This window comes from Amblyomma americanum, chromosome 2, assembly GCF_052857255.1.
Source record: "Amblyomma americanum isolate KBUSLIRL-KWMA chromosome 2, ASM5285725v1, whole genome shotgun sequence".
Taxonomy (NCBI): Eukaryota; Metazoa; Arthropoda; class Arachnida; order Ixodida; family Ixodidae; genus Amblyomma; species Amblyomma americanum.
This window is the reverse complement of record NC_135498.1, coordinates 34,190,604-34,215,625: the sequence shown is the minus strand read 5'-3', so window position 1 is coordinate 34,215,625 and position 25,022 is coordinate 34,190,604. Positions and strand designations below refer to the sequence as shown.

Below are 25,022 nucleotides of genomic sequence, written 5' to 3'. Positions count from 1 at the left end.
ACTTAATCAGTTTCGCTCATCATTTGACTCACATCAAAGTTCCTTGGGCCAAACTTCCACTGTCACCCATGCCATCGACACAGGTGACCACGCACCGCTGCGACAACGTCCCTATCGTGTGTCTGTCGCCGAGCGCCAAGTTATTGAAGACCAAGTCGACAAGATGCTCCAGAGCGGCGTCATTCAGCCCTCAAGCAGCCCATGGGCGTCGCCTGTGGTGCTCGTCAAAAAGAAGGATGGCTCCATACGCTTCTGTGTAGATTACCGCCGCCTTAATAAGATTACGCGCAAAGATGTCTATCCCCTCCCGCGCATAGACGACGCTCTGGACTCTTTGCAAGGGGCCGACCTCTTTTCATCTCTTGATTTGCGTTCCGGGTACTGGCAAGTTCCTATGAAAGAAGCCGATCGCCCCAAAACCGCCTTTGTGACACCGGATGGCTTGTATGAATTTACGGTGATGCCCTTCGGGCTTTGTAATGCCCCCGCGACTTTTGAGAGGATGATGGACACCATTTTGCGCGGACTTAAGTGGAAGACATGCCTTTGCTACCTCGACGACATTGTGGTCTTTTCCCCGGACTTTGACACCCACCTCTCCCGTTTGAAGCACGTCTTGACCTGCCTCTCTGACGCCGGCCTGCAGCTGAACTTAAAAAAATGCCGTTTTGCCGCTCGTCAATTAACCATCTTAGGTCATGTTGTCTCTAAGCAGGGCGTCAGTCCCGACCCAGCGAAACTTCGTGCTGTGGTTGACTTTCCCAAACCTACCTCCATCAAAGACCTGCGCAGCTTCCTGGGTTTGTGCTCATATTTCCGCCGGTTTATTCGCAACTTTGCGTCCATTGCTGCGCCTTTGACTCAACTGCTGTCTGGAAGTGCGGATTTATCACTGTGGTCTCCAGCGTGCGACGACGCATACACCACCTTGCGCCGTCTCCTCACGGCGCCGCCCATTCTGCGCCATTTCGACTCGGCCGCTCCTACCGAAGTTCACACGGACGCCAGCGGTGTTGGCCTCGGCGCTGTCCTCGCCCAACGAAAACCTGGCTTTGACGAATACGTCGTTGCTTATGCTAGCCGCACACTCACACCAGCAGAACGCAACTACTCCGTAACTGAAAAAGAGTGTTTGGCGATTGTATGGGCCCTCGCGAAGTTTCGACCGTACGTTTATGGGCGCCCTTTTGACGTTGTGACCGACCACCATGCGCTCTGTTGGCTTTGCAACCTGAAAGACCCCTCCGGCCGCCTCGCTAGGTGGGCCCTTCGCTTGCAAGAATATGATATCCGCGTCGTGTATCGCACCGGCCGCAAGCATCAAGACGCCGATGCACTGTCACGCTGCCCCCTTCCAGCCGAGATCGCCAGCCTTTCCACCTCCGACGCTTCTCTGCCCTTGCTTCGCCTCAGCGACATGCCTTCAGCGCAACGCATGGATCCCTGGATCGCTTCCCTTCTCGACTTTCTCGCCAACCCGACGGCTGCTTCACCGTCACGTGCGCTCCGCCGCCAAGCTGCCCATTTTGCGATCCGTGACACCCTACTTTATCGCCGTAACTACAACTCCGAAGGTCGCAAGTGGCTGCTCGTTATTCCACGTCACTTACGCTCGGAGATATGCGCATACTTCCATGCTGCCCCCCACAGCGGTCACGCGGGCGTTTTCAAGACCTATACCCGCATACGGCTGCGCTACTACTGGCGCGGAATGTACACCTTTATCATGAAGTACGTGCGCGCATGCATTCCCTGCCAACGTCGCAAGACACCTCCCCATCGTTCTGCTGCTGAGCTGCAGCCGTTACCATGCCCTCCACGCCCGTTCGACCGCGTTGGCATTGATTTATACGGTCCGCTTCCATACACTGCAGACGGCAACCGTTGGGCTATAGTAGCGGTGGATCACCTTACACGATATGCCGAAACTGCTGCCCTTCCGGCTGCCACGGCGACGGACGTCGCCTCCTTCATTTTGCACCGATTCATCCTTCGCCACGGTGCACCTCGTGAACTGCTCAGTGACCGAGGCCGCGTGTTCTTATCTGAGGTGGTGAAGGCGCTTCTCAAAGAGTGCAACACGATTCACCGAACTACCACCGCCTATCATCCGCAGACCAATGGCCTCACTGAGCGATTTAACCGCACACTCGGAGACATGCTCTCCAAGTACGTCGCTTCTGACCACACGAATTGGGATCTCGTCCTTCCGTACGTTACTTATGCGTACAATACCGCTACGCAGTCTACCACCGGATTCTCTCCTTTCTTCCTACTTTACGGCCGCCAACCCTCTGCTACTATCGACACTATCCTCCCTTACCGCCCTGATGAATCCGAATATCGGCCTGTTTCCGACGCCGCGCAACACGCCGAAGCCTGCCGCCAAATTGCCCGGTCACTCACCACTGACACCCAGCATCGCCAGCGCTCCCGCCTCGACCAAGACCAAACCCCACCGAACTACACTTCTGGTGCACTTGTGTGGCTCTGGATCCCTTCAGGAACTCCCGGTCTCTCCTCAAAATTTCTTGCGAAGTACCATGGTCCCTACCGTGTGCTGGAGCGCACCTCTCCGGTTAATTATATCGTGGAACCCCTCACGCCGTCTCCTGATCTCCGCCGCCGAGGACGGGAGACCGTTCATGTCCAGCGCCTCAAGCCCTACTACGACCCCGCCGTCTTGCCATCATCCTAAGTCGCCAGGATGGCTCCTCTTGTCCCCGGGGTGATTGTAAGGCTAAAGAAGAAGATGCGCCTGATGATTTGAAAAGACGAAGACGAGGTGACAGTGTTCTCGAGAGTTTTTGCCAGCGCTACGCTTGTGTGTCTTTTGCCGATCTGATCCCAGACTGCTGCCGTTGCCGTTCCCGTCGCCCCAGTACCTCGTAACAAACCCCCCGTTACAATTTCTTTATTTATTTATTTATGTACCTACAGCGCCCGCTGAGGGCATTTTGTAGGGGAGGGGATACAGTTGCAAAGCATACATCGTCATGCAGATGACACCGTGTAAAAGCAAACAAACAAACAAACAATAAAAATACAACGCATTCCAATACTGAGCAAACTGATAACAAAAGAATCATGAAAGCAAGAAATACGTAAATGGCATATTGTAATATGAGCAAGCGTATGCAAAAAAAATTCGAAAACGCCCAGCAACACAGCACACGCAAAAGTTAATTAAACAAAAGGCACGACAGAGCATTTTCATAAGGAGATTGCGGGGCTAAGACAACTACTTCTGGTAATTTATTCCAATCATACACTGTTTTGGGGAAAAATGAGTTTTTAAAGACATTTATACGGCACTGGTATTCTTGAAGCTTTAAAGAAGGATCTAAACGGGAGGATATATAGCTGGGAGCTTTCCTGAATGTATCTTTAGACAAACCTGTTGCGCCTATAAAAATGTTGTAAAGTAGCTTAAGTCTAAGGTATTTGCGTCTGTCTTGCAATAGAGGCCAGCCCAAATTTTTGCACATCTGAGAGGAGCCTTTGGTGAAATCATAGTTTGCGGACACACACCTTGCTTCTCATTTTGAATTCGTTCAAGTTTGCTGATAAGTGTTTTTGTTTCAGGGTCCCAAGTCCAACACCCATATTCTAAGATGGGACGCACGTCTGCCAAGTAGGGCGTCTCCTTCAAATCAGCAGGTGCCTGCTTGAAATTGCGTTTTAAAAAGTATAACACATGGCTAGCTTTGGCAGCATTATGGTTTACGTGGTCGTTCCAAGGAAGGTTGTTTGCGAAGATAACAACACCTAAGTACTTGTAATTCTTAACAAACGATAAGTTTCTGTCGCCTAAAGAATACTGGGCAGGTAATGGTTACTTTTTGTTTGTAAACTGCAGAACTTTACGTTTTGAAAAATTTAATGTCATGTTCCATGTTTTGCACCATGCCAGGACAGGGCCGAGGTCACTTTGCAATTCATAGGAGTCGCTTACACAAGTGACGTTTCGGTAAATGAACAATCGTCAGCATACCATCTGACCCGTCTGGAAACCCGGTCAAATATATCATTGATATATATTTAAACAAAGAAGAGGGCCCAAAACTGATCCCTGGGGAATTAAGACTGCAATATCTGATGAACTTGAGCCTTCAAGAATAACGCGTTGCTTTCTACCGACGAGTTACGCTTCGAGCCATTTCAGCAGGGTGGGTGGAACTTTGAGGGCGGACAGTTTCAGTAACAATAAATTATGTGCGACATAATCAAAAGCTTTTTGAAAATCCAAAAATATGCAGTCAACCTGGTTACCATTGTTAATTGAGAAAGCGACATCGTGAGCAAACTCTATCAGTTGCGTATCGCAAGAAAATCCCTTACTGAAGCCATGTTGCATTGGACAAAAAAGTTATCCTGAAGATGCTTAAATAAATTAGTGTAAACGATGTGCTCCAGCGATTTGCATATGACACTTGTAAGGTAGATATGCCTATAGTTTAATAATAATAACAATTGTTTTTTGGGGGGAAAGGAAATGGCGCAGTATCTGTCTCATATATCGGTGGACACCTGAACCGCGCCGTAAGGGAAGGGATATAGGAGGGAGTGAAAGAAGAAAGGAAGAAAGAGGTGCCGTAGTGGAGGGCTCCGGAATAATTTCGACCACCTGGGGATCTTTAACGTGCACTGACATCGCACAGCACACGGGCACCTTAGGGTTAACATAATATGCCCGTTTTTTGACGTCCGCCAACACTAGTATTTCTATTCCAAAGATAAATTATATTTACCTCAGAAGCCCTACTTTAAAAAAATAGTGGAGGGGTTCCCTTGTCGCCACTTTTATATTGGACTGGCCGGCTTCGAAAGATGTTGTCTTCAACTAGGGCTTAATCTTCAGCCATCGCAGAGTCGCTGCACTGTCTTTCTCTCTTCGACGCACATTGTCGTTATTTTGTCTGACTTCGAGTCCGCACTGAGAGAGAGCCTGCAGTGCTGGTCTACCGCGGATGAATTCTTCCGCTGGAAAGTTTATCTCTGAAGTGACCAAATAAACTAGCTCAAAGGATTTTTCAGTTCGCTTCCAGCTTTTCCCGTCTTCCATGGGAGTAGCTGGTAACAGATCTCCAGATCGTGCCCTCAAAGTTACCCGCTTCTGCTCCTTCATTGCGTTACACGAGGCTTGTCGCACCAGCTCTGCCTGCAGCCCGGTATGGCTGTACAAAATTCACCAGACCACCACACTTCCGCGTGCCAGTTGTGCTGTGATCGGTGATGTCCATCATTTCCTTGTATTGCGTCTACGTTTTTGTGACCAGTATGAGACAATTCTATTTATTTATTGGTTTTGGGGGAAAGGAAATGGCGCAGTATCTGTCTCATATATCGTTGGACACCTGAACCGCGCCGTAAGGGAAGGGACAAGGGAGGGAGTGAGAGAAGAAAGGAAGAAGGAGGTGCCGTAGTGGAGGGCTCCGGAATAATTTCGACCACCTGGGGATCTTTAACGTGCACTGACATCGCACAGCACACGGGCGCCTTAGCGTTTAATTCTATGCAACTCCAGGAAAAGGAACGTTCCGTTCTACAACCTCTTTCGCCTCGTGCACGCTGAGGGTGTGGCGATCGCCGTGGCGACAAAAATTGGAGGGGATGCTTGATCTCCGCTTTCAGCGTATGAAGCGATAGCGCAATGAGTTAATTCCCATATACGCAGAAGGTAATTCTCTACATTGCATTCATAGATCCCTGGGAGTCCTCACGCTGCTCCTGGAGCAGTGGTGCAGAGGTTAAGCGACGCAGCATTGCCCTGCGATGGCAGATGCTACCAGCAGTGGGCCTTTTGCGGCCCAGGTTGCTCTTACAAGCGATCAATTATTAAATTTAACTGCCTCCTGCCAGGGGGGGCAGTTTCCTCACTATCCGCTGGGCAGGTTGTGATTACGCCGCAAGGTCATGTGACCTACGTGGTCCACCTGCCTCGTACGTTGCTCTCTGGGGACCATCTGCCAGAGCCGTGCCCGTGATTTTTAGCTCAGAACGCCGACGACGACAACGCCGGTACCGGATTTTCTGAACAAGAAGGCCTTTAACGCTATCGCGTTAATACTCTTGAACTTTTTGCCACTGTCCTTAAGGGAAAGGGGTAAAGACACTTTTATTAAGTAGAGTGACTCAATCGAAGCAGTTGCCGACGGTAGGGTTAATTCTGCCTGGACATAAACGACACCGCCCGCCCGCACTCACGTGCTGAAGCAGCGGTCGTGCAATTGTTTCACGGTGGCACAGTCCCACTTTGTAGGCTTGGCGGACATGTAGGCGCGGCTGGCTGGGTACAGCGCCTCCAGCTCGGCGACCACAGCGTCCTTGCGGCAGCTGGGACGGCCACGCACCAGGAACAGCAGGCGACCGTGGGTAAGCAGAAAGCGTCTTGTCTTCTCTTGCCGGACGCACGGCACATCCACGCCCTCAAGCAGCTGCGTGTTGCTCGCCGGACACCAGACGTCACCGGGCACGATCGCTGCACACGGATCTCGGCGTGGTTAGCGTGCCCGACTATTACATTATGCACCCAAGACGACATGCTCATAATTCCTAGCATCATTATGAAAGTACCAAAATTTCGAAAGGACTGTCCCGCTTTAAAAAGAAGAAAAACACTGTACCATGAAAGTACACGAGTAAACCAAACGTAAAAGACAGTTTTTTGGTTTTTGGGGAAAGGAAATGGCGCAGTATCTGTCTCACATATCGGCGGACACCTGAACCACGCCGTAAGGGAAGGGCTAAAGGAGAGACTAAGAGAAGAAAAGAAGAAAGAGGTGCCATAGTGGAGGGCTCCGGAATAATTTTGACCACCTGGGGATCTGTAACGTCCGCTGACGCTGTACAACAAATGGCTGCAACTTGAATTTGATGCGAAAAATATAGGAAAGCATACAATTGAGCGTGCGCATGTCGGTTCGAATACCTCTCGCAAGCTAGCCTGAAACCTGACTAGCACATGTAAGTTATATGAAACGACGACAAATAGTATGAACGCAGTATGACAAACGGTCGCGTCTCAATTTTGGTACGAATGTCGGGAAAACTGGCGCCGCATGGAGGTCGGCCAGTGGCGAGTTTATATAGACTGATGACATATACATGTTTGTCTGAAGTGGCGGTGCTCGGCTTGCCGTGTGCGTAATACGACCGCTTGAAGACGTCGCCATATTTTTCTTCGTGCGTGCCCGCGCGCGCTCACACACGCACACACACACACGCGCGCACACTGACTGACTGACTGACTGACTGACTGACTGACTGACTGACTGACTGACTGACTGACTGACTGACTGACTGACTGACTGACTGACCAATTGATTCTAGTAGAAGTGCGTACCTGTGGGACCGCTTAACTTAAAATTCACCAATGTGAATACTAATTTCACAAAACTCACTCGGTCTGTGACATCCGGCGCCGACGTGTTGAGGTGTGTCCAGTAATGGACGTCTCACGCAGGCAACTCCGGTTGACCACGTTACGCAACGCATATTAGCCCTGCGGTAAAAGCGTTCATTCATTTATGTCCAAAACGAAAGAACAGAAGAGTTGCGGGTGGAGGGGAGACAAAAACGTTTGAAATTATACTTTCTCCCGCAAGCAGAAGCGCTATGGAATACGCACCGTGTGATGTGAGCCTGGTAGTAGCCAGTGAAGAGAACGTCCAGCTTCACCGTCTTCTCGTCCAGGATAAGAAGAGGGCAGCCATTTTCCGAGCGCGCACCGTACACAACGACGCCGCCTACGTTAGCCTTCGCCTCTGAAGCAGGCGTGTACCTCCAAGAAATAACTGCATCGCGCAGAGTAGCAAGGCGGCGGACAGCCTCACTGTACGTGACGGGCTCAGAGCTGGTGGAGCCCAGGACGATGAAGCTTAGTCGCGAAGGTGGCGGAAGCTCGTGGGATGCGGACGTCTCTTCCAAAGTCCCGTGGCCCACTGCTTGCGTGGATATCGTGTCCAGGTTCAGGGTGCACCGCATCTCATCGAACTCCGGAAACATCGGGGGCCTCCAGTCCTCGTCGTTGGCGCCATTGCTTGCTGCGTTACGGTCGCCTCCTAGCTTGCTGTCGCCTATGAGTGCTTCCTGGACGTCTGTGAGGTGCACCATAGCCAAGACCAGATCGCCAAGGACGGCGTAGCCAACTACACTGATCTCGTCTTTTGAGCCATAAGCTCTCATCACCTGGAAGAAATAATTCACACATAATGGTACATCATCCCATGTTGTCACCCAGAAAAGAGCTCCTTAAGTCTACAAGTTTATTAAGCATATATTTAAGGTCACTTCAGTCGCGACCCATTAGATAAGCAACTGGAGTGTTTCCAGGAGCAGTCGTAGCTGCGGATGCTTTCTCATGTGGCAAGTTTGATTCTGTGCAATTTCGTGGGCTGTTCCTATTCGTATTTCTACCAAAGCAGCAACCATCCTGAATACAGCTTGCCAATAGGTTGTTTTAATGATTTTCATTGAATGGTTCCTCGCACACTTTAGAATTTCTTCTACCTTGACAGTTCGGTAATTTATCGAAAATCGAGATGATCACATCATCTGAAAGGTTGAGAAAACAGGAAACAAATACTGAGGGAATGTCATCCAGGTAAACCAGGAAGAGGGCGCTCTCGAAAATGCTTCCATTGCATGTTGTGTGATCCAGTTTGGCATGCAGCATGTGAAACTTTGAGACATGGGCGCTTTGATGGGATACAGTAGATGTAGACACAGCAAACGCACTCGCTTGTTCGCAGAGCAGGGAAACTGGAACTTTGGGAGTTTTTATGGACTCTGTAACATCACATGGAACAATAAAACCTCTTGCTAATTTATTTTTCCTATGGGTAGCCTTGCAAGTGCGACTGTTCAGTCAGTGCGTACAATACTTCTGGTAGTTAGTCCCGCCTCTTTACTGAAACAATGAAACTGCAACGCAGCATACAATGCCTTCCCAACGAAAACGCGAAAAGGCACACTATCGGTAAATATTCATAACAGAGGACTTATTCAAAGTGAGATTAAAACATACCGGTTCGCTGCAGCAGTATTTTTTGTTCTGCTCGTCCCAGCCGAACCAGCAGACACGCGCCAGGCAAAAAGGGTAGACTCCAGTGTTCCGGACCTGCTTCAGCTGTACTTCTGCCGAGAAAAATGGAGGGAAAAGTAATTGCTTCAGAGGCCTTTTCTGGTATTGCAAAAAAAAATGATGAACAGCCTCAAAAAGAAATCAATAATTACTCCCTACTACAAACCTAACAAATGTTTATTCTGAATATGCTGCATTGTCTCCATCAGCTTGCGGGAGAACACGGACGCACGCGATCTACCACCTTAACATTGAGTGGGGCTCTCACCATACCACATTTCAAAGTTTCTGTGGGAAACTTGATCGTTCGCTATGAGCAGGGAGCCGAAAATAAAGAGGTGTTTGCCATTTTATCTCGCACAATAAAGCAGCTTGTAGATCTCAATCTCTGCATGAATTTATTGGCTGCGAGCATGTCGAAATTTTTTGTTTACCCCTTGTACCACAAACTGATGTGGGCATTTGTTGGTAGCTTGAATGCTCTCAGTGCAGACAGAATGAACAAGGATGAACACGGACAAAACATGATCACACTTTTCTTTAATATATCTCCTGCAGTGACCTCCTTCACGTTTCTCTGTCCGACGTCCTTGTGTTTGCATTCCCATGGTCTTGACGTGAGTATGAGTCAATAACACAACACTAGTTATTACAGTTGAAAGTCGTTACAAGGAAGTTGAATGGGCCCGGCGATTACTTCGTCATAGCCGTAATTTCGTTATAGCCCGCGTTGACCGAGCTTCCAAGGGTAATGGTCAATATTTCGTTATATCCATTGTTTCGTTATAAGCCGTTTCGTTATTCGACTTTATTACTTCAGCAGTCTCTCCCCATTCATGTTGAGCATGTCCAAGCACCATCTTACAGGCCGCGCCAACTGCAGGAGTGGTCTGGCTCAGGCATAACTTTCCGCTCACGGTTGTTGCCTCCGGTAAGGCGTGCTGCGATCTCCTTGAAACGGTTGAGAAGCGACGCGGCGTCCCGAGGCCTCGGAGACCAGCCCATTGCGAAGGGATGCACGTCCTCCCATTGCTTCAGCCTGCGTTCCATGTACTCCTCATCCAGGCTGTGGGTGTTAGTAGCCGCAAGAACCTGCACATACGGGCGTGCAACAAGGAGATCCTCACATGCAGAAAGAAATGCGCGTTTACTATATGCACTCGTCCTTACTGCGTCTGGAGGGCCGCGTTCTACAGTGTAACAGTGTGACCGATGGTTTACTTCATGCACTCGTCCTTACTGCATCTGGAGGGCCGCGTTCTAGAGTGTAACAGTCTGAGCGATGGTTTACTGCATGCACTCGTCCTTACTGCATCTGGAGGGCCGCGTTCTACAGTGTAACAGTGTGACCGATGGTTTACTTCATGCACTAGTCCTTACTGCATCTGGAGGGCCGCGTTCTACAGTGTAACAGTGTGACCGATGGTTTACATCATGCACTCGTCCTTACTGCATCTGGAGGGCCGCGTTCGAGAGTGTAACAGTGCGACCGATGGCAAAGGTTCTGACCGTCAATTAGACATTTACTGGGCTGCGTTTTTGCGGGAGAAATGCTGCGAAGTAGCAAATGGTAAAGCTATATTTGTTAATGAAAAAGTTAAGATGCCCATGCTATGCTGACGTCTTTCATAAAACGAAGGCGTGATAGCCGCCGATAAACTTCAGGCCTGCGCACCTCCAGAAACCACGCTACAGTTACCGCCATTATCAAGCACAACCTTCGAAAGGCAGGAACCCAACCAGCAAAACAACCGCGGCGAGAAGTAATACCATGGCGACAGCGCTGTCCTGTCGAGGAATGCTGGACCCGACTTCTTTCGAAAAGGCATGGCCGAGCTGGGGGATGCACAGTGCATTACTAGTCCCATTACGAGAAAAGCCGGCGGCGCGTGTTGCGTGCGCACTCGCAGATGGTTCGGAAAATCCCAGCGATGACAAGAAAAATACGGCGACGTCATCAAGCGGCCGTAGGTCGCACGCAACAAGCCGAGCACCGCTACTTCCGGCAATCATACGCACGTCGATCTTCCATATACTATATACTCACCACTGTCCGAGCTCAATGTGCACGGCGCCAGTTTTACCAACTACATTCGTACCGAAATTGGCCTAACAACGCAAATCGATCGTCATTTTTTTTTCCACTGCTAACACATTTCATCCTGAAAAGCCGAGCTCAAATCCAGGGGAAAGTCCAGGGGCAGCCGAATGACACCGAAGTGGTGCTAGGGCGCCTCATAGGCCACTGCACTTGACCTGTGTGCTGAACGGCCACAAACGAACGAGAAGGTCTAGCGCACGTTGACGCGTCTTTAGTGCGGTTACTCGCTCAGTGCATTGCATTATATCCTCGTTCCGACCGGGCTCCCTTTGGTTCGCATTTCGCGAAATTTCAACAAATCTCCGGCCCGTCAGAATCCTAATTATCGAGATTTTACAGTATAATCTGTGTGCTGTGCGATGTCAGGGCACATTAAAGATCCCCAGGTGGTCGAAATTATTCCGGAGCCCTCCACTACGGCACCTCATCTTTCTTTCTTCTTTCACTCCCTCATTTACCCCTTCCCTTACGTCGCGGTTCAGGTGTCCAACGATATATGAGACAGATACTGCGCCATTTCCTTTCTCCAAAAAAAACCAATTATTATTATTACAGTATAATCCCGGCAATATTCCAGGGACATATAGCATTTGCAGAGCCTTGAAGTGACAAAATATTACGTGGCAGGTATCTAAACGGCGCGCACAACAACAATCGAGCAAAACTGCATTTCTTGCTTATTTCTTGCTTAGGAACGTTTCGAACCCGACCGCGGCGGCTGCGTTTTTATGGAGGAAAAACGCTAAGGCGCCCGTGTGCTGTGCGATGTCAGTGCACGTTAAAGATCCCCAGGTGGTCGAAATTATTCCGGAGCCCTCCACTACGGCACCTCTTCTTCCTTTCTTCTTTCACTCCCTCCTTTATCCCTTCCCTTACGGCGCGGTTCAGGTGTCCAACGATATATGAGACAGATACTGCGCCATTTCCTTTCCCCGAAAACCAATTATTAGTATTATTTATTGCTTAGCAACGCAATTAACGTTGAGGATAAACTCCGAATTGTACGTGCAAGCACCTGCGCTTGCTTTCATACCAAGCGAATCTTTAGTGTAGGCTATAGAAGGACGGTGGCCATTGGTCACCATTGAGTTTTTGCTGAGACAAGCGTCCATACAGGTCGAAAAAAAAAAACTGCTTCGTCTCACAACAGAAATTTCTTGTTCGCTATTGAGATATTTAGCGCTCAGTTTCCTTACAAAAATTTTTAGACAGTCTATAACCTTTTGTCTACAAAGTCTATAGACTCTCTATAGACAAATTTTAAAGAACAGTCTATACGCAATACAAATCCCATAGAAAGTCTATAGACAATCTATAGATTTATGACCGTACACATTTAGTAGAGTTCTGCCTATAGACAATGAAAAGAGAAAAGAAATCTCTATAGGAAGGCAATAGAGTGTACAAAAAGTCTGTAGAACACTTCATAAGGGTTGGACGCACAACACAGGAAAAACACGGAAAAGGTGCTTACCTGTGGATCAAAAGCGAGATTTTTATTCAAATCGAGGATGACCACGGTGTAGCCGTAAGTGGCAGCTAGCTGCAGATACGAAGAAATCTCCCACACACGGATGTTAGTGTTCCTGATGATAATAAGTGGCTCATTGTGCTTCATATATTCAGTAGCCCTGCAATGAAAACCAGCAAAAGCAAAGAACTTGAATGTTCAGCCTACAACTGCCTGCAAAGCCGAATTTTTGAAGAAAAAGCACTTGTGCAACGCGCCAAGGCCACTGAAAGCAGAAGAAATCTGGGCCTGCGCAAAAGTGCCGTCCACGTACGATTAGGAACTGAAATGTCTCACGCAGTAGTCTCGCAGTTGCGTGTTCGGCACAAGATGCCCAGGTGCACTATGCAACTGGCCAGTGCTCCCGGTGCCGAAAGAATAAATTGGAGGAGGCACTTACGCTCCGCCTTTAGAGTATGACGCGATAGCGGTATTGGTTATCTCCCATATATGCAGAAGGTCATTCTCTACTTTGGATTCATCAATCCTTGGGACTCCTCATACTCTTCCTGGCGCAGTGGTGCAGCGGTTAAGCGATGTGCCACTGCCTTACGCTGGCAGGTGCTGCCATCTATGGGCCTTGTGCGATCCAAATTGCTCTTTCCGAGCGACCAGTCATTAATTTAATTGCCAAGAGCCATGGTGGGCAGTTTTCTTCCGATCCTGTGGGCCGGTTGTGATGACGCCGCAAGGCCACGTGACCTAAGTGGCCCACCTGCCTCCTAGGTTGCTCTCTGGGGACCACCTGCCAGAGCCATGCCCGTGGTTTTTAGCTCACTGCGCCGACGCGGGAAGTTTTTGGTGAAAGGGCCTTTAACGCTATTGCTTTAAAGTGGGATATCTATCCTGTCCGGGACCCCTTATGCACTGTAGTACCGGCATGTCACCACAAGATAAGCAAAATCTTGCTGAGATCTTTTCACTGAGACCTAACCATGTCAAATAACCATTCAACCCTAGACGACAACCAGGTTGAACGAGTTTGTCTGTTTGACGGAATAATAAGCGCACAGGTTAACACACACAAGAGCAGAGGAAGACGCGGACTGGCGCTCTTGTGTGTGTTGACCTGTGCGCTTGTTATTCCGTCAATCTGCAATGCACCATCTAGCCCGTCAGCAGGTGTTGTTAAAGAGTTTGTCTGTATCTTTTATTACCCACACTGGGCCACAACTCCAAGAAAAGGTGCCTCCGTTGCACCTTCCCCTAAAATATGAGACCCAGCACCTTGCCTGAGTTCTCACGATATGGAAAGCAAATGCAAAACACAAGGGACTGGGGTCGCATGCTCTAGTCGACTGCTGCATGGCGCTGATTTTAAGCACTTTCAAGTTGCTGCTGTCTAGAAAGCGCCCAAAACAAGAATGCTACAGTACCCATTTTCACTTTAAAAGCCAGCTACATATTGGCACGCATAAACATGATGACATTAGGAGGTGGCAGATTTGTTTTTCAAGTGAATCTTCTTGCGTTGTACAGACGCTAAATCGTTTGTCTTTCTTTTGTAATGCCGCACACTACATTTGCAAACACGTACCATCATGTTAAATTAGCCTGCACACAGTAAATAATTTGAAACTGAATTTCTTCTCCCCAAAAGTGCAGGTTTCTTTTGATGAACATTGGTCACCACCTCAGGAGTAGGTATGTGATTACGTGAGGCGCAGAAAATTTTCAATATAATCGGTGCTTTACGTTTTAATTTTCTAAAACCGCTATAATAGCCCGCTATCGAAGTGGGAAATGCATCGTGCGAAAAAATGGCTATTAAATTGTCCTCTAATTAATGCCTTACATGATATCAGTCTTGGGGCGCCATAACCTCCATTAACTGCTGAAATCGAAACTGAAACGGCATGGAGGAAAAATATTTATTTATTTATTTATTTATTTATTTAGCTGACCCGAAAGACGCGGGTTTGATCCCTGCCACGCCGGTCGTACTTTGATGGAGGCGAAGTGCTCGAGGTCCGTGTGCTCTACGATGTGCGCGCGTTAAAGATCCCCAGGTGGTCGAAACTTCCGGAGTCATTCACAGCGACGTGCCTCATAACCTGATATGCTTTTGATGTTAAACCTCCATAAACCTTAATCTAAAGCTACCAATGGCTAATTCTGCACACATGTGTAAAAATTTTTTTAACAATTTTTTTTTACAAAAAATAGATGAAAACTGTAAGATTAAACAGCAGGATTTCCAATGTTGACACTTTAGGGAACGCGGAGTAATTTCCTGTTGCCAAGATTCACACGACGCAAGAAATTTACAAATTTACGCAAAAAAATGACATTGTACTGTGGGGGGAGGGGGGCAAATCTGGGATCAAAAAATGGCGGATGATTTGCTACAAAGCTGATCGTTTCGTGAAATATTATTTGCAGCGTCCGCTAGTTGGCATAAAAAAATGCCCTATTTTCAAAGTGAAGAATGTTATATTATAGTCTGAAATTTAAAAAAAATCAGTTTATAACTTTATACGTTAAACACAGTGTGAGAAAAAGCTGCGAGTTCGCAATGTGTACCATCATCATCATCAGCAGCAGCAGCAGCAGCGGCAGCGTGACTACGATTTAAATCATGATTTTAATCGACAATTACGTCAACATTTCAAATGCTAGCCCAAAAGGACTTCGCATAGTTTACCTACAATTTCATACATTAGACCCCTTTTAAACTCGTCGATTTCTAAAACCTCTGCAGTTGCCCTTTATGCCATCGCAGTTGCCCTTTATGTCATCGCAGCGGCTGAAATCTCCAGTATGCTATCAAAGCTGATAGCGAAAGCTTCGGTGGCAATGAAACGGTAGGTGTGGCGAGGCCATCTGTGATGACGTCTGCGTCAGGAAAAAAAGACGGAGTTCGTACTTCTCCCTGCATTGCGAATGCGCTGACAGGATAGTGGCTTTTGATTTCTCCTGAGCATCTGGCCCGTTGAAGACCTCGTTGGACCAACACATGCGGCTGCCCGGGTACAGCTCCTGAAGCCTCGAGGACACTGATCCTTTGCTCGAACCGGCCGGGCCTCGTATGAAGAAGAGCACGCGGCCATGGCTTCGTAGGAACTCCACCGTCGCTTCTTCCTCCAGGCACGGGAAGTCCAACACGTCCAACACATCCGTGTCGTTCGTGAATCGCGTCTTGCTCCCGCCGCCACCTGCAAAGGCACGATGGTTGCAAGACTGCTGTTTACAGCAGTATCAGACCTTCGGACCGTATACCTGTCGCAAATGTCTGCTCCGAAGTCCAGGCTTTCCGTGAGGACAAACGCTAATCGAGCCCGACTGCGAGCCATCTTCGGTGCGTCCTCGAATGCTACGCTTTCCGGGGGCTGGCGTACTTAGTGAACTTAAACTTTGCACGCGGGAATGCTAAAAGCTGACTATCGCCGCTTCGCGTCACTCAGCAATGAGACGGAAGGAAAGGAAAAATACTGAACTGGCCATTCTAGAAACCCTGGGATCGAAGGATTTCATGTGATCTTGATGAAAAATGATAGCCTTCACTGGATGAAGGTTTAAATTTCTCTCGTTTTTTTTTACCCAAGGGTGTCGTTCCAACTCATTTTTGTATGTTTTTCTTCCCATTCAGATATATCGTTCATTTCGCAGCATGAGGTACTGGGATCTAGGAAAAAGGGAATGTTTCGGATTGGTATAGTCCATCTCACTTCCAGAGTACAGCTGTTGACATAACGAATACCTCATGACTAATGCAATGTAACGATCCGGTTGCTCTAGTTAGAACTGCAAAGTGACAGGAACACGTTTTCTTAGTGAAAACAGGCTTGCTTAAGAAATCGTGCCTTTTTAATGCGTTTCGCTTGGAGACAGCCTTATTCACTGCTTAACACGGGAGCAGGAAGGTTAGGATAGAAACGAGAAAACACAGACAGAAGGAAAACTCAGAGGACGGCTCCCACCTGCAACGCGAATTTCAGCGACAGCATACGCAGTACCTGCACCCAATAGAACCAGCTGCTGGGCTAGTTGGTTCATTTTTGGAAAAGAAAGTTGTACAGCGCCAAAGAAGGAAGAAAGCGCAGAAGGCTTACCCGCCGCGGTGGCTCAGTGGTTAGGGCGCTCGGCTACTGATCCGGAGTTCCCGGGTTCGAACCCGACCGCGGCGGCTGCGTTTTTATGGAGGAAAAACGCTAAGGCGCCCGTGCGCTGTGCGATGTCAGTGCACGTTAAAGATCACCAGGTGGTCGAAATTATTCCGGAGCCCTCCAATATGACACCTCTCTCTTCCTTTCTTCTTTCACTCCTTCCTTTATCCCTTCCCATACGGTGCGGTTCAGGTGTCCAACGATATATGAGACAGATACTGCGCCATTTCCTTTCCCCCCAAGCCAAATATTATTATTATTATTATTATTATTATTATTATTATTATTATTATTATTATTATTATTATTACGTGACTGGATGGCAGTGGCAAGCAGTCTCGGCTGCCCGACAGCACGGCTCTCTCCCGGCTGAGCAGGCCCTTTCCAAAATATACTTTGTGGAGATCTTTAATCTTGTTAACTATAAGTACATACTTTCATGTGTTTTTTTTATTTTTTCATACAGAAGAGTTTACGTCATTGTTTATGCAAGCCTGTGTTGTTTGCTCTTGCTGCTCCAGGTTTGCTCCTCTTGCTGCTGGCAAAAGGAGGCTGGAGAGGGGCTCTTATCAACGTAACAGCTTCGATGGCTTCTTAATCGAACTCTGGTATCACCTTGTTCAATTCAAATCGATTGATTGATTATATGCCGCCCTCTCCTCATCAGGAGTGATGTCGAGGAAAGCTACTTCCCCCGCCTCCGCCCTTCCTGTACGACTTCCGCGACACAGGCGCACAACGCTTACAAATATAAATGTCTATGTTCTCAAGCATTAATTTGCAGTTTGTTCACAGGTTAAAACCGGCACATCGGGCTGTTAATTCGTCTCATATGACTCGTAACAAAACGTATGAGGGATAAGCTTCCTCTATTTTTTATTTGGTTTGACGATTCGGCGTGTCCTAGACCTAGCGAGGCGCATCATCGGTTTGTCGCCAAAAATTGTTCACGTTGTAAGCAGCTGATGATACGACAGTGTCCATAACCTGTTTCGCCGTGCAAGTACGCGATATAATAACGGGAAAATGTTTCAGGAATATCGAGCTAACAGTAATGCATTCAAATTCTATTTTGGCTAGAATCATCAGAGAGTGAACTAAATCACTGAAGAGCGCAGCGGTTAGCCCTAGTACGCAAAATGTTTGCTGCTAATTTGAGGGTCTCGGGCGCGCGACGTTCATATTACGTGGCTGTTCTTGTATGAAGTTCCTAAATGACGTCTTTTGCTTTTACTGATAACTGTGTTCTTTTGCGCTCACCCCTGCTTGGAGTAAAGTCACTTTGCAGAAAAGTTAGTTTATGGGGGTTTAACGTCCGAAAGCGGCTCAGGCTATGAGAGACTCCGTAGTGAACGGCTCCGGGAATTTCGACCACCTGGGGTTCTTTAACGTGCACTGACATCGCACAGCACACGGGCCTCTAGAATTTCGCCTCCATCGAAATTCGACCGCCACGGCCGGGATCGAACCCGCGTCTTTCGGGCCAGCAGCCGAGAACCATAACCACTCAGCCACCGCGGTAGTCTGCTTTGCAGGATAAATAGATAAATTTACACCACGTTCGCTTACCTGGCTCCTCCTCATGACTGAAAAGAATCCACAATGCACAGTAGGCGTTGCCCGTTTCGGTCTGTTGTCTATACACCTATACATTGCAGCTTCACTCAACTGGCTGGCCACGTTAGAGCCGAAGTTTAGTTCGTTTCTCCAAGTTTGGAGTGAACGAAAGAATAATAATAATAATAATAATAATAATAATAATAATAATAATAATAATAATAATAATAATAATAATAATAATAATTGGTTTTCTGGGGAAAGGAAATGGCGCAGTATCTGTCTCATATATCGTTGGACACCTGAACCGCGCCGTAAGAGAAGGGATGAGGGAGGGAGTGAAAGAAGAAAGAGAAATAGGTGCCGTAGTGGAGGGCTCCGGCATAATTTCGACCACCTGGGGATCTTTAACGCGCACTGACATCGCACAGCACACGGGCGGCTTAGCGTTTTTCCTCCACAAAAACGCAGCCGCCGCGGTCGGGTTCGAACCCGGGAACTCCGGATCAGTAGTCGAGCGCCCTAACCACTGAGCCACCGCGGCGGGTCGAAAGAATGGCTCTGAACAATATTTTGGTAAGGAAAGGGTACAGAATGAGTAAGCTGACTTGGCGTGAAGAAAAATCGCCCTTTCCAACTTTTTACTTTGGACACCGGAACCGCGCTTTATCCCTTTCCTTACGGCGCGGTTCCGGTGTCCAAAGATATATGAGACAGATACTGCGCCATTTTCTTTCCCCAAAAACCAATTATTATTATCAACTTTTTACTCTCTCAGATAAAGGCCCCTGCCCACTCTTCCGCAGCCCTTTGTTTTCTGCGTTCTCTTTCCTCAATATACATTAAGCAGTGGCCGAGATAGCAGCAAATGCAGGTAGCGTGTGCTTACTGAGTACGGCCAAAATAACCTATCGAGTAAGCAGCGACGCGTTTCCAGCGAACAGCTGCACCCAGGTGCATGTGCTGGGCGGTAAGATAAGAGAGAGACGAACGCCAATATCAGATAAGAGCTTTAATTTAATACCGTATTGTCGTTGTCGACTGCGAGAACGCATAAAGGGCTTCAGGTCAAAGCGCGATCTGAAAGGGCACTTGTAACTATCGTCCTCACGGCGCAAACATGCAACAAATAATTCGTGCGGGCTTCGGTATCAGGACATAGCTGTTCGATACAGAATATGAAAGAGCAGCGGTACAAAGGCCAAGAATTTCTCCGTTCTCTCCACGCCAGAGAGAAACACCAGAAAGAAAGCAGTACCTATAGGATGCACAAACAAGCGCGACCGTTGGGCCACATAAACAGCTATTAAGAAGCTTACAGATTAATTAAATAATAATAATTGGTTTTGGGGGGAAAGGAAATGGCGCAGTATCTGTCTCATATATCGTTGGACACCTGAACCGCGCCGTAAGGGAAGGGTAAAGGAGGGAGTGAAAGAAGAAAGGAAGAGAGAAGTGCCGTAGTGGAGGGCTCCGGAATAATTTCGACCACCTGGGGATCTTTAACGTGCACTGACATCGCACAGCACACGGGCGCCTTAGCGTTTTTCCTCCATAAAAACGCAGCCGCCGCGGTCGGGTTCGAACCCGGGAACTCCGGATCAGTAGTCGAGCGCCCTAAGCACTGAGCCACCGCGGCGGGGCACAGATTAATTAATGCAACTTTATATTCAGTACTGTATGGTCTATGAAGTAGTATTTCTCACCTAAGGGGAAGGAAGGACAAGCAAGAAATTTTCTGCGGGAAAACTACTACTGGCAACCATATTTTTTTTTTTTGACAAAGAACGCTCAAGAAAAGTATTATATCTGCCTCACCCCATTCCAAATCGCTTCCTCCAAGAGTTAATTGTCACCCCCCCCCCTTCCCTAACGAGCAAAAAAATACCGAAATATCCTCATAGTGTCTTTGCTGGATTTCGCCTCAGTCGAAATACCGTCGCCTTAGGCGGAATCGAAGTCACTAACTCTATTTTGGAAGCGGCGACTGCACTTGGATTTGTAGGAAAACTACGAGAAAGCCAGTACATCGAGACTTCATTATGCGGAGTCGCACCCACAACAACAATTCAGTAAAACACGAAGTATAATTTAGAAATACGTACCAGAGGCCAGTGACTGCTCCGTGAAAGATCCTTCTCTGGAAGCCATGTATCCTCCCTTGAAATGGCTTTAGAAACACATATATAGTGAAACTTGGCGAACTTTCGACGTGAACAAAGAGTGTCAGAGAGCGGGTCAAGGTTCTGAGAATTCGAGAGCACAGACAACACCAGACGATCCGAACGCTTAACAAAACGAAACTGCATACCCGCCCCCTGCAGCGCGCGGCACCGAGTACTGTGAATCAGGTCCGTTGCTTTATACATTCTGTTCAGAGCAGCAACTGTGGCGCCATCTGGCACCTTCTCTCCCGCTTCCCTTTGAGCTTCCTCTATTTGCGGCTTTTTGCATCTCCGCCATCACTAGCATAAAATGCCTTTATCGCAGGACGACGACTTTGCAGCGGGGTGCAGCAGTTGCAGCGGCTCGTCAAGGTGCTGCAAACTGTTCGCGTCCTCATTGGAGGTTCTGTATCATGCTTTTCGCGGCCATAATCATATAATACCAACTTTCCTTTTTTCTAGGAGATTTAGAGTCCGTATGCGCAGACCACGTACGTGAAGACCTCGTGTATGACGACCACAGCATCGCCGAAAACAGGACGTAGTGCACTGCGCACCGAATGTACAGATTTTCTTAAAAGTCACCAAGTCACGTGGTAGAGAGAGGGCAAGAAGAAGAGATTCTTGATGCCACTAAAAAAGTGAAAAATGTGAAGGGGAGTCTCAGTACGCTAGCCAACGTTTAGACAACGGGACTTGCCTTCGTCTGGGCTGCGTTTTTATGGAGGAAAAACGCTAAGGCGCCCGTGTGCTGTGCGATGTCAGTGCACGTTAAAGATCCCCAGGTGGTCGAAATTATTCCCGAGCCCTCCACTACGGGACCTCATTCTTCCTTTCTTCTTTCACTCCCTCGTTTATCCCTTCCCTTACGGCGCGGTTCAGGTGTCCAACGATATATGATACAGGTACTGCGCCATTTCCTTTCCCCCCCAAAAAACCAATTAAGACATGAACCCGGCCGCGGCGGCTGCGTTTTTATGGAGGGAAAACGCTAAGGCGCCCGTGTGCTGGGCGATGTCAGTGCAACGTTAAAGATCCCCAGGTAGTCGAAATTATTCCGGAGCCCTCCACTACGGCACCCCTTTCTTCTTTCACTCCCTCCTAGCTTTATCCCTTCCCTTATGGCGCGGTTCAGGTGTCCAACGATATATGAGACAGATACTGCGCCATTTCCTTTCCCCAAAAACCAATTATTATTAATTATTAAGACATCTGCTTGGCATGTTTCAATTAAGTGGATGGAATAATTAAGTGTATATATTTTTCTTGAGAGCAAAATTATAATAAATACATGTGTCCCAAAAGAAACTACATACGCAGCTGTGAAGCTAAGCAAGTGTGTTTCATTTCTCATTATAAATGCGCTCCATAAAATTGTAGGTACAGAAATAAGACAGGTAAAGGTTTTAAAACAGAGTTAAATTTGAAAGAATGTACAAAGCTAAATGTTTACTGACAATGACGAGAACGCGACAGAGTTGCTGATATTAGTACCTATAAACAACCTTTACAAAGCTGGTTAATGGCTATTGCCTCTAAATAAATGCCCCGTAAAGTGCCTGCTCTTTATTCTAGCGTTTAGCAGAAAAAAAAAAGTGTGGATTATCAACGGAAGATTATTTCTGCTAGGTGATCCCAGCCGCGATTCCACAAACTACACCGTAAGTAGCGGCGACCGTGGGCCTCTTTTCGTGACGTCACGGGAGAAGTACCCAGGCCTTCTCAAATTCTCCAGAGGGTGTTCCCCCGGGCCGCGGCCGAAACGTCGTAAATAAATCTTTGGTTCTGTTCTTTCTTGTGCCCCTTTTCTGCATTATATATATATATATATATATATATATATATATATATATATATATATATATATATATATATATATATATATATATATATATATATATATATATATATATATATATATATATATATATATATATATAATGCCGCGATACGAAAGGGATTTCACCCAATAGGAATAATCCATTATCACTGGTGTTCGTTACAGCGTCGGCGCGTCGGCAGATATCGTCCTCAGTGCTTGAAATTTCCTTTCGATAAGAATAGGCGATAAGCATGCAAAGCTGCTTCTGAGATAGAAGCAGTTGAATAAGATTCGTGTCAAAAGGAGGAAATTATGCTTTTATCTTAGGATGTTATCTATGATCTAATACTGTCTGTAATCTCCCCCCACCAACCACAATAACGCTTTAAAGGGCGTTGTAGGTGTTGGGAGATTAAAAATCTCATGGCTAGATGCCTGTCAGCAGCACAGGTGTTCTATAACGGCGGCGAGGAGACAGCCTGTGCAGCGCCGCAGATAAAACAAAAATGATTACGACGAAAGGATTTACGCAGTAGCTGACTGACTCTCTGTGGACTCCTCTTCGGCCCGAATTTGATCCGCAGCGTCGGTACGAATAAGGTTCGCGCAAGGGAGAAGGCGGGGGGAGGAAGGAGTGTGTTCAAAACATCTCACTCTGCTTATAATTAGTGCGAGCATGGATACGCGATGTATGGACCTCCTTCACCCCGTGACGTCACGAAGATGCGGTGGCGCTGATGTTAGCAGCGACTTTCGCATGGTAGGCAAAACAGGTTCCGCTTGCCAGTGCCTACCGCAGCTGCCGCAGTTACCGGCGGCTGCTTCAAGCCTGTGCACTGCAGAAGCAGCATATATTGACCAGCTGCGTCACTGCTGGATCCGCGTAGTAGCATAAAAAATATTAAATTAGCCTCGATAGGTTTCTCGCGCATAAATGCCGCATTTGGAAACTGGCTAACAGGCATTGGGCCACGGTAGTAAAGCGCGAAGTCTGGGAGTCGATAGGCACTGCCACTCAATGCACTTAATGCATGCAAGTTACTGCGTTCATTCACCTGAACTTCAGGATAGTAGGCTGATAATTGCTCAAGGAAAAAAAAGACATGTAGCTGCACACGTACTTATCACCTTGAGCCGGAATGCACGGGGCGCCGACAGGTTCACTCGCCCCCAAGGAATGCGTTTTTTTTGTTAATAGCACACCATGTTTAAATGGCGCGTTTTGTGACATTTAATAGTTACTTGAAACTGTTTCTTGATATGACGACGTAATTATTTCATTCGAGTAGAAAGAAGTCTGGTAAGTTGTGTCAATCTTGCGCGGTCGCGTTGGTGTGCTTGGAATAGCGTACCTTAAGTGTGCTAAACGCCATATGCTTTTTCATTGCATCATGCATGTGTCATGTTTCATGAGGTAATACATGATCGCGAAGCTTGTTTGGAAAGAAGCAGCCGCAGGCGTGCTACTAACAGACACGTGGCGAGATTGAGAGGGGACGCGGCATGAAAAGTGTTTTCGTTGTAACTAAACTTGGTGTAAATATGAAATTCCTACGCTAGTTTCAGTCATTCCTTTTATTTATAGCTATACCTGGCGCAGTTCTGGGTAATTATAATTAACACCATCGTCAAGTCCCCCCAAGCTAGGTCTCTAATTGAGTAGATAGTGCGCAGTTTTTTTTTTTATTCCAGCACGTGCATAAAGCCCTGTTCTGTATGATGACGCGATTAGTTGTTTTTCTATATGATCAGTACTTATGCATGCATAGTTACATGAAAACGTTTCTTACAAAAAATAACTAACACAATACTGCACGTGTAGGGAAAAAAATCGAGAGATTTATTACGCTCCTCAACGTCTCAGGAATAGTTTGCGACAAATGGAATCATTTGATTTTCATGCGAATTACGAAGGTGAGTGATCCAGTCGCAGAAAATGTGAGAGGTCAGAAAACGAGCCTTAAAGTTTATTCCCTCGTTTATGGCATCTTCGCTTTCGCTTTGGTCAAAGAAATGCGGCACTGAAATCAAAGAAATTACCTCACAATTTTTGACGACCACACTTCTAAAAAGCGTAATTTATAAATTTGTACTCAATATTTTGCTATAATTTTTCGTCACGAAACTAGACTTCAGGGCTAGGAAAGGAAATAATTCTAGAAATCAAAAATTTACACCAAATCGACCAGCTTAACAAGAGGACAAGTCGGCCTGGCTGGTGCGTGGTCATGCGGCTAAAAACAGCGCTAAGCGAGACAGGAGATCGGGGACACGACTCTCCCCACTTTTCGCGCAGCGCGACACGTACGTATGTCAGCAGACGATGAGCGCATGTCTGCTCCGGCGAAACAACGCCAGCACTTCCCCTCACTAGTGTCCCGAAGTAAAATCATTCCGGCGAGTGCAGAGTGTCAAAACTTGTTTTATTCAATGCCTAGCGCATAAATAAACGGCAGGAACGCTTTCTACATGTTTACTACTAACCATATATACAATACACAGTGGCAAACTATTTCTCTTTATAGGCCGCACGTGGACAACGCGAGCTCGTGTACTTCGACAAATTACTAAGTTGGAAGCATCGACCATTGCTGTGATTCGCAGAAACTGGAAACGCGCCTACAGGCCTTGAAAATCCGCGCACAACACATATCCGCGACGCCACTCCCCGACCTT

The 25,022-nt window shown here is 47.4% G+C and overlaps 1 protein-coding gene across 1 annotated transcript in view; it reads right to left on the bottom strand.

Annotated features, from left to right (window-relative positions):
- LOC144120954 (uncharacterized) overlaps window positions 1-20,701 on the bottom strand; it is a 37,975-nt gene extending 17,274 nt beyond the window's left edge. Inside the window, exons 1-8 of the mRNA XM_077653785.1 lie at window positions 20,465-20,701; window positions 15,563-15,851; window positions 12,661-12,817; window positions 10,003-10,177; window positions 9,029-9,138; window positions 7,631-8,190; window positions 7,404-7,504; window positions 6,208-6,481 (exon numbers count right to left, since the gene is read on the bottom strand). Of these exons, the coding sequence (XP_077509911.1) occupies window positions 6,208-6,481; window positions 7,404-7,504; window positions 7,631-8,190; window positions 9,029-9,138; window positions 10,003-10,177; window positions 12,661-12,817; window positions 15,563-15,851; window positions 20,465-20,510 (1,712 nt within the window). The 5' untranslated portion in view covers window positions 20,511-20,701. The remainder of the gene's footprint in view (window positions 1-6,207; window positions 6,482-7,403; window positions 7,505-7,630; window positions 8,191-9,028; window positions 9,139-10,002; window positions 10,178-12,660; window positions 12,818-15,562; window positions 15,852-20,464) is intronic.
- Window positions 20,702-25,022: the final 4,321 nt, after the last annotated feature.